The sequence below is a fragment of the Trichoplusia ni genome, chromosome 27 (genome assembly GCF_003590095.1).
Source record: "Trichoplusia ni isolate ovarian cell line Hi5 chromosome 27, tn1, whole genome shotgun sequence".
Lineage (NCBI taxonomy): Eukaryota > Metazoa > Arthropoda > Insecta > Lepidoptera > Noctuidae > Trichoplusia > Trichoplusia ni.
The window spans coordinates 698,146-708,892 of NC_039504.1; the positions used below are offsets into that span (position 1 = coordinate 698,146).

Sequence of the window (10,747 nt, forward strand, 5' to 3'; positions counted from 1 at the left end):
ACTCAATTAAAAATTATATCCCACACAAAGTGGAATATAAATAATTTTTGTGCTATACATTTTTTATCTCCTACAATAAAAAAACGCACGGAGAAAACCATAAACATTTTTTTTTGTACAACCATAAACAAGTAGATCTCATTGACAGCTTGTCTTCATCGAACACGTTCTTGTCAGTTTTCTTTTCCGGTTTGACTGTGGAGTACGCGAGACGTACGTAAATATACTATCCTGAAATATTTAAGTTATCACTAAATATTTTTGCCCAACATCTATCAACTGTGTGGTTTAACCGTTTATAGTCCTCGGTTTTGAGTGTATTTATTATTTAATTCGTATATTTCAGTGGTTTCGTGATGGCATACATGATGCGTGTAGAATCGCTTAATTTGTGGCCAGACCGATGATGTGACTTCTGATCAATATGCATTGATTTTGTTGCTAGGTCTGCCACAGGCACCTGTCCAAGATGGGCGCGTACAGATATATTCAAGAGTTGTACAGAAAAAAGTTGAGCGATGTTATGCGATTCCTCTTGCGTGTCAGAGTATGGCAGTACCGCCAGTTGACTCGTATGCACCGCGCTCCTAGGCCTACTAGGCCAGACAAAGCAAGGAGACTGGGATACCGCGCTAAGCAGGGTAAGTTTCAAATCACTATTGAATTATTACCGGCTGCACGCAACACGTGTGGTTAATTGATGTTAATACTAAACAAACATTGAATTTTCAGGTTACGTTATCTTCAGAATCCGTGTGCGCCGTGGTGGTCGCAAGCGCCCAGTGCCCAAGGGTGCCACCTACGGTAAACCCAAGAGCCAGGGTGTTAACCAGCTGAAACCCACACGTAACCTCCAGTCTATTGCTGAGGTTAGTAACCTTTAAATGCTTGATTATAGGTTATGTTCTCTCAAGATTAATGATATTTCCTCAACTCAGTGATGTGGGAATGCTTAATTTGAAAATTGTTACACTTGTTCCTGATACGTGCACCATTAAGGTTTCGAAAATCCCATGTACTTTTTTCATTTTAACCTTATTGTGTAGCGCATTTCTAAAGTATATTTTGGTTACAGGAACGTGTTGGTCGTCGTTGTGGTGGTCTGCGTGTCCTGAACTCATACTGGGTTGCTCAGGACTCTTCATACAAATACTTTGAAGTTATCCTTATTGACCCCTCACACAAGGTAATTTTACAGAGCATTCTCAAAGAAATACCACATAAAATTCTTTTCAATGATGAACTTTATGTCATGCACCAATCTGAAAGGTTTTGCTGAAACTTCACCTACCATTTAATCTGATTTTCTTACTATTTGCAATAAGTAACTTATTTTGGTCTCCACATTGTTAAATACCCTCCTTTTTTTTCGTTTAGGCTATCCGTAGGGACCCCAAGATCAACTGGATAGTAAACGCTGTCCACAAGCATCGCGAGATGCGTGGTCTCACCTCTGCCGGCCGCAGCTCTCGTGGTCTCGGCAAGGGTCACCGCTTCTCGCAGACCAAGGGAGGTTCCCGCCGTGCTTCCTGGATCCGCCGCAACACTCTGCAGCTGCACCGCAAGCGCTAAACATTATCACGGACGTGTCATTGACTTTCTATTTGTTTTATTACTTTCTCAGATGGAAAGCCAGTGTCAAATAAAACTATACTTTACAATTGTTTCTTTTATTCAAATAGGTACCATACTAAAATAGATACTGCCATTTAATGTGAGTATTAAATTCTACACATAAAATCGTTATTTCTAAAATTATGTTAGTTTTCAACTTACTGATTATGGGTGTTTATTATAGGCCTACACAAGTGCAGCTGCAGTTATGCTCATCACAGCATGCAATTAAAAGCAGGTAATTATATTCAAAGTTATTACACTGTTGAATGTTGGTTTGCCCCTTGACCCTTTTGGTATCATATATAATTGTGCTCCATGGCATAAAAATGGCATGTTGGAATGACCCTAAAGTAGTATTGTTCCAATGTACCCTGTATGTATGTTTATATCCTTGAAACTAGAGATGAAACTGATATCCGGTAACAATCCGTTATCCGGCTGCTATAATACTATCCGGCCGAATACCGGATAGCTACTATTCGGCAGGATAGGCATCCGGCCGATTTAAAAAAAAGCTGGATAAAAGAACATACTTTTAACTAATTGCTAAATCTTTAGACTTATGTATAAATGTATGTACTTCAAATAATAGACCACAAATAAAATTTTAACCTAAAAACGAACACAGACGTGTTTGCACTGCATGCAATCGACACAATAAAATGAATGATACAATTGTTAACTTCACTTATCAACGAAAAGACCCGAATCAAACCGAGTACAACCGATCGTTCGCGCGACGCCCACGCAAACAGCTAAGTTTCGCCGGATATTCGGCTAACCGGTCACTTGGTCGGCCAAACTGCTATCCGTTTCATCTCTACTTGAAACCCATATGAAGTAGGACCATGTAGAACGGTTTCATAAATATCTGTTCTATCAAAAATGCATTGGCAAAACCAACTACCTAGTATTCGAAATTAGAATGATGATATAATGCTTGATGAATGCGCAACCCTGATTACCACGCATTTAAAACTTCCTTGGATGGCTGAACATTCAATTTTGACCTTCACTAGTGATATGAAGAAAACTGTTATTACAATAAGGTATTTTTTTTTTACAGTTGACAGTTAGCTGCCTGGTGAACTGCATTATTTGTGAAGGTAATTATTCCCACTTTTGAAACTGAATTGTTTTTTTACTCTTCAAAATAAACATTTGTCATACTTATTTTTCGCGAATATAAAAGTTAATCCAAATTCGTATATGGTAGCTTGTTAAATTTTTGTTAACGAGAAAACGAATGTGGAAAAAGCAAAGTCTTGACTAGGTGAGGTTGACTGATACACAAATTTTCAGTTAAGCTCAATCCGTCAAGACACAAACATAACTCCTGAAAAAAAAATGTGTGTGTTAAGATGTAGATAAATTGGTGTCATTTCATCAATTTTAAAAGAAAGCTTTAATAAACAATAATTTTGTTGTTGACAGGTAAACTACAAAATATTATGTTCGCCGCTTCTCTCAGCCAGAGCACTACAGTGGAGAGTGTACTTCATCTGTCTATTGTTTTTTGACGTTCAAAAGGTGCTTACTTTGTACCCTAAAATAAATTATTTTAATAAGTATCTGTGTATTTTAATAATTTATGTGCAATACCTTTCCCTTAATACCTGGTTTGCCGAAATTTACGATGTACCTATATTGACTGTTTTCAAGCATTAACTGTTTAGCAATAAATTATTATGTAAGTAATCACAAGCAACCCCTTGATACAACTACTCATCCTGTTTTAAAAGATACCTAAGGTTTACAGTCGCTTTGGGGGCAGAAAATAGATTCATGACAATTTAACGACTTAAACTCATATTGCCGAAAGTCTTAGGCAGTGCTCCTTCATTTATAGCATTCAATGGACAATGAGCAGGTTAGCGCTTCGCAGCGTACAGTGGACTAAAACGATCACTTTTTTTAAGCGACTTTTAAGAAAGGAGGTTCTCTGTTTGTATGTGATTGTCCGCGATTATCTCGCGTTTGGGTGAAGCAATTTGGACGCGTTTTTCAGTGTTCAAAAGTTAATTTAATTCAGAAGGTTTTAGTGCTTTAAGGGCTCCCGCACACGGGCCACCGGCCACAACCACAAAACGCCGCCACTGGCATATTTCCTGTATTTTTCATACATTTTATATGGACTCGCCGCACACGGTTGGCGCCGGTGGCGGCCACACGCTTCAAATCGTCGCAGCTTGCATCTTGTGGCTCGGACCGGCCACTAAACGCCGACACAAAAAGCCGCCACACGCCACTTGCGCGATTCCGCGCCCCTCTCCCTTGCCTCAGTTAACCTGTGTAAGTCGACGGTAACGCACGCACGTAGTCTGTAGTTCATATAGGTAGATAAATATGGATATAGAATTATTTATATCAGAGATACAATCCCGTCCTGCGATTTGGGATTCAAAAAGTGATAGTTATAGTAATAGAGGAGAAAAAGTGAAGGCCTGGGAAGAAATCTGCGAATTGTTTGTGGGAGATTTTTCGAATAAAACTGCCAAAGAAAAGAACATTGAAGGTAAGTTTAATAAAATAATATAAAACCATATATTTATATTCTATTTTCTTGCCACGGTATTGCTCCTTCATTCATAAAATAATCTTTTAACGTATCTCTTGCCGTAGACGCTCGTGTTACTGGCCAGCCTGTATTTTGTATATTTTCGAAACCCACTATTTTCAAAGTATGCCGAAAATTGAAGCCATCCCTTTTGCGAATAAAGTTGTGCAAAATGCAACAAGCTTTCACAATGTCTTCTGAGAAATGAACAGAAGTGTTTAATGGGCGATGTAATATTCTCCATTTGTTTGCTAGTACGCCGAAGGTACACTCAATGCAACGTCTGGCACGGCTTAACCTATAATTGAAAACTTTTTTGTAAGTCCAAATATTTTCCAGCATATGGCCTCATCATATTTTCACTGAGGCCAAATGCTTCATCACCAACAAATGTGTAGTTCAATGGTTGTCGATTACCGACCTGTCGTGGTGAGGGGATATTTAATGTCTTTCTGTGTATTTTGTTACACAGTTCACTTTCTCTAAATATTGTAGAATCGGATGCTTTACCGTATGCCCCAACATCCACGAACGTAAAAAGTAAATTCGAGTCACAACTTGCTAGAAGTACTATTGAAAAAAAAATTTGATAGTTAAAGTACAAGGAGCCGGTATCGAATGGATGAATAATTCTTATATGTTTCCCATCTATGGCGCCTAAACAATTAGGAAAATTAGTATTTTGAAGAAATCCGCTGGCAATTTCTTTCCACATGTCTTGGGTCGGTTCTGGAATACAAACGGCTTTTAAATAGTTCCAAATTAGTTGACATTTTTCTTGTACTATTTTCCTTGCTGTAGAGGCCCCACGGTGGTAAGAGAGTTCAAAATCCTCAAACGAGCATCCAGTTCCTAGATACCTGAAACAAATTATATTTTTTTTAAATAAATTAAATAAATTAAAATTATATTTTTTGTTGTTACAGTAACTAAATTACAGAGGAAGTAGAAGAGTCTTCGTGACAGTTTTAATAGAGAAAATGCAAAAAACAAGAACGTTGCGAGTGGTTCGGCAGCAACAAGCAGTAAACAGTACATTTATTTCAATCATCTATCGTTCTTGAATTCCTTAAAAGAAGTGAGACCGCCTACCGATGTTACTAATGCAACTGATGATGCGGAAACATCTCGCCCGAAAATAAACAGAAACATTAATATAAAAAGGGCCGAAAAATCCGAAAATGAAATTCTCAGAACACTTTCGGAAAATTTAAAACGTAAACATGATCAAATAAGCGACCAAAATGACCCCGATAAGCAATTTCTGATGTCGCTGCTTCCACATGTAAAAAAAATTGACGAAAATTGTAAACTTGATTTTCAATCAGAAATATTACAGTTAATTAGAAAGTACACGCATATTCAAAATTATGAAACCTATTCGGCACAATGTTATGGTTATTCTTCAGGAAATGCCAACATACACTCGACACAAAAAGCTTCTACATCTGTTCAGCCTTCTCCACTTCATTCACATTATTCCGACAAGTCTATGCTTGACATGTCATACTCTACACAAAACGCTTCTACATCTATCCCGTCTTCACCTATAATTCAGCCTTCTCCAACTCATTCATATTATTCTGACCAGTCTATGGACAACAGTTCTGTTATCGAAAACATGTTCCGTGATGATGACGAGTGATACCAAATTATAATAAAGACATAATAACTAAATACAAATACCTACGTGTTTTATTTGTTAACTAGCTATTCTCTAGTAGAAATCAATGTGCATTGTTTTTTCTATTATAAATAAAGTATAGATTATTTTATCATAGTGTTCTGTGGAGTTTTATGCTAGTGATTATTTCCACTTACCTTAATGTGATAGCTAGTCTTTCCGCAGGTGCGATGCTTTTCCGCATGTTGGTATCGTGGTGCTTTAATCCAGCATATAATAGAGCATGTAGTTCCCAAAACGTACCTATGCTTAAACGAAAATGTTTGAATAACTTTTTAGGATGGTTTAGAACATTATCGAAATGTTCGTTGCATTTGTTTACATTCGTTAAAATTGGATGTATCCAATAACTACGGTTTCGTCTTCTACGACGACGTCTTTTTATCAAAAGTAGCGCAATTAAACCTTCTTCGTCAGAGTCCATTATGATACTGCACGCCGCAAGGGTTAAAAAAAAGTACAAAAACAAGCAGCCACCGACCGCAAGTGTCGACCACCGGCCACAAGTGGCTGTCGCGCGCTTCAGCTACCTTTGTAGCCGCTTCTAGCTTCTAGTGGCGGCGTTTGTGGCTGTGGCGAGTGGCTCGTGTGCGGCGACACTAAGGGCTCCCGCACACGGGCCACCGGCCACAACCACAAAACGCCGCCACTGGCATATTTCCTGTAGTTTTCATACATTTTATATGGACTCGCCGCACACGGTTGGCGCCGGTGGCGGCCATACGCTTCAAAGCGTCGCAGCTTGCATCTTGTGGCTCGCACCGGCCACTAAACGCCGACACAAAATATTATTTCCACTTAACATGTGATAGCTAGTCTTTCCGCAGGTGTATCGTGGTGCTTTAATCCAGCATATAATAGAGCATGTAGTTCCCAAAACGTACCTATGCGAAAATGTTTGAAAAACTTTTTAGGATGGTTTAGAAGATTATCGAAATGTTCGTTGCATTTGTTATCCGATAACTACGGTTTCGTCTTCTACGACGCCGTCTTTTTATCAAAAGTAGCGCAATTAAACCTTCGTCAGAGTCCATTATGATACTGCACGCAAGGGTTAAAAAAAACTAGCAGCCACCGACCGCAAGTGTCGACCACCGGCCACAAGTGGCTGTCGCGCGCTTCAGCTACCTTTGTAGCCGCTTCTAGCTTCTTGTGGCGGCGTTTGTGGCTGTGGCGAGTGGCTCGTGTGCGGCGACACTTACGCATTTGGTATAGAAGAGCGAGCAGTGTCTTGTAGCGTGTGGCGACCACTAGCTTATGCGGTGTGTCCATATAAACTTCAGTAAATATGCCTGTATCGGCGTTTTGTAGTTGTGGCCGGTGGCCCGTGGGCGACGAACCTAACCGAGTAACCGACTCAAATAATGAGGTTCTCAGTAATCTCAGTTTGACCTGTAAGAATGTAAGGTGTGTGTGTATCATGTGTATGAAGGCTTTAAGTTATTATTAGATAAACAGTAATCAATATATTAATTTATGTTATTCGATTATTAAGAAACAGAGATATCAAAATTTTTTATCATTTATACACCTCTATTTTTGAGATCACCAAAATAAAATTTTGAAAGACAGCAGAACAGCAGCTACAAAGAAAAAAATCAAAGATCTTTAATAGATTAATTTAATATATCAGATCTCACTAGATTTGATATATTAAGTTATATATAGATTATTAAGTTTATTAAACTTATTTAGTTTTAAGAGCGCTAATTTCGCCAAGAAACTGTCTTACAGTTTGGCGAGCTTTTGATTTTTTGGATAGATAAATAAATAAACATTTTTCGGCGATACTTTCCTAATAGGATAACGTACACGGCTTAAATGGTTTCGGTCAGGGGCCTACAAACTGTTTAATTTATGCGCACCAAAATAAGCTAACGCCATGGCGTAGACGTATACGCGCGTCTTTAAACTGAAAATAGGTACACTTTAATAATAAAAACAACGATTTCAATTTAAATTTACTTTTAATAAATCTATGTCCTTAAAAGTAAATAACAATAAAATATTAATTAGCGTAAAAAAACAAATAGGTACGTTAATATAATTACCTGAATTTTGTAAGCTTTTCTGATAACTAAATTATTTGAAATGGTTTTAAGAAAAATATTAATTTAACATTACCGCATAAAAATATGATGATGATGTGAACAAAGAAAATGATTTTTATTTCTAAATAAATATAAAATATTGTTATGCATATTCTTACCATTATTTACAATTTTTGAGACCAGTACACCTTGTTTACTTATAACACAGATGCTTCAGACAGGGTGATAGATTCTAATATAAATGCACGAAATTAAAGAACTTCTCAGTCTTGAGAGCACTCGATTTTTAGTAGCGTAGGTACAAAATCATTTTTATAAACTGGTTAATAAAATTTGATCATTGTGTTTTCAAACTTGTGGTGTCTTTTTCGTTATTTTCCAAGTAACTGGACGGTATTAGTAACTAAGAACGACTAGGTCTCACATTTATACAATTTCTTCATTTCGCACGGTTATGAAGTCGAATTAAAATTCGACTATGCTAAATAGAATAAATTACTCCATTCCAATGCAACTTAGACTGGTCACTGAACTAAGAAAATAACACGAGAAACAAGTGTGTAATGATTTATTTTTAGTTTCATTAAGAAAAGTGTATGTGCAGTCAGATTTTATTGCAAGGAATCAGTGCAGTTGTGACAGAAATGCATCAATGATGATAATTGTGCATGTGCCATTCAATGTACGTAAAATAGCAAAAAGTTTTTATGATCTCTATCTAAATTTGATCATTTAAAACAAAAAGTATTTGGTTTTGTGCGTATCAACAAAAATATTTTGGAAAATCATGAATTAATTAGTTTTTTTTCTGGGACAACAAGGGACTGACTAATGTATCCGGTTTATACATGTTAGAAAACTGTGCCATAACAATAAATATGAAAGCTTTCAAGATAAACGCACTTTTAGCATGAAATGAATATGCCAAATGTTTAAAGATAATAAATTAATTTTGTCATAACAACATTTTGAATGTTCCTATACATTTTGTTGCAAAGAATTCTGCGTATATACACAAATTCTTAAATACTATGATAATGCAATGTTTATAATAACATGACTTTCTTCAAAGCCGGTTATAATGAAAATTTACAACATAACTAAAAGTATAAGCGCTTGGTATTAATTTCAAAGAATAATACATCAATATGACCTGCATAAAGAACTCTTAATATAGCCGGGTAGCGTGGCCAGGGACCGGCCGGATACTCATTGAAAGGGTTTTTGAAGGGGTTTTTTTAAGCGCTTCAAGAAAAAACCCTATGACATATGTTACACCTTCGAACGGATTACTGGAACCCTGTTCCGAACAGGTTACCCTTTCACTACCCTGTAACACTGTAACAGGGTAACCCACTCCAACCTAAGACAATGTAATATGCACTCTTTATCATAGACATTAGTTTGAAAATAGTATAACCACGAGCGCACGTGACATCTTACCGCCCAGCGGCGGCATTGTTGCATTTACCGAGCGACTTGTAAACATGGAATAATAATCATTGTGGATATAATATTACAGTTTAATTTTGCTTGTCGCACATTTCAAACATTGTGATATATGTATATTTTTCGTGTCTATACTTGTAGACCAGGGTCGATAATTTTTAAAACCAAAAAAATAATAGTAGGTTGAAACCCATTAGAAAAGGAGGGGAATATTATAAAAATGAAAGGAAAAATAATTAACGGGCGATCTGAGGTCGGGAAGGAGGTGGGGGGGACGATTAAAGGGTATAAAACGGTTTTTCCCGATTTCCGGCAAAACTCAAAGTCGTATCGAAAAAAGTCAAATGGCAAAGTTGTAGGTAATAAAAAGATCTAAAACTTTTGTATTTACATTTTTTTCACATAACCTCAAAATTTACGTGAAAAATCCAAAAAACCAAGATTTTGTTTTTTTTTATCTTTTACAAAAATTTATTTATGTAACGAAATTTGTTGAAAACTTCCCTTTTTTTGTCCCAAATAAAAAAATATTTATTTTTTCACCTTATTTTGAATTAATATAAAAAATAAAAAACACCCTAATTTTCAATCGAAAATACACCCGTGAAAATATCAGCTTTTATAAAAAGTTGGTATGGTTTCTGTTCGTTAAAATCTCTACTTTCCGATTAAATCTTCTCAGAAAATGCAAAAAATGAAAAAAAAACTTGAATTCAATTTTTTTTTATAAATAATTTCATCTAAAAAATGTGATCTCATTTTTTGTTCAATACACTATTAATCGAGGAAGGTTTTAGGCTAAATAAAATCACGCTGCAACTAATAGGAGCGAAGATATAATGGAAAATAAATAATAGTTTAAAAAAACTAAAAAAACACGCTTTTTTATATAAAACCGAACTAAAAAGTAGAAAATAAATTTAAATTAAGAAAACAGTGTTAAAAGTTTCAATGAATATAAATTAATAATAGTGAGAGTAAAAAAAAATATTTTATTTAAAAAAAAGCTTATCGAAATGATAATCACTCTACTCATAACTGTCAACAAAATATCTATAACCATTGACACCATGCGCCCCACATTTTTTTTTACTCACACTATTATTAATTTATATTCATTGAAATTTTTAACACTATTTTCTTAATTTAAATTCATTTAAATTTATTTTCTATTTTTTAAGTTCGGTTTTATACACGTTAATTTTTAGTCGTCTTATAAAAGTAGCCCAGTTCATGTACGACATAAAATACCCCTAAAAATTAACAAAAAACATATTTTGCAAATTGAAAAATGGAATAATTTTATCAAATTAGTGTATTGCCATCGGTCCTCAATAAATCTACTAAGTTTGAACGAAATCTGGCCGTTTAAAGTGGGTCAAAATCGCG

At 35.8% G+C, this 10,747-nt stretch overlaps 1 protein-coding gene across 1 annotated transcript; it reads left to right on the forward strand.

Moving 5' to 3' along the window:
* Positions 1–130: 130 nt before the first annotated feature.
* On the forward strand, positions 131–1,661 carry LOC113505787 (60S ribosomal protein L15). The gene is made up of 5 exons (XM_026888609.1): positions 131–213; positions 446–641; positions 733–869; positions 1,076–1,186; positions 1,378–1,661. The coding sequence occupies exons 2-5, from the start codon at positions 470–472 to the stop codon at positions 1,570–1,572; spliced, it is 615 nt and encodes a 204-aa protein (XP_026744410.1). The 5' UTR covers positions 131–213; positions 446–469; the 3' UTR covers positions 1,573–1,661.
* Positions 1,662–10,747: the final 9,086 nt, after the last annotated feature.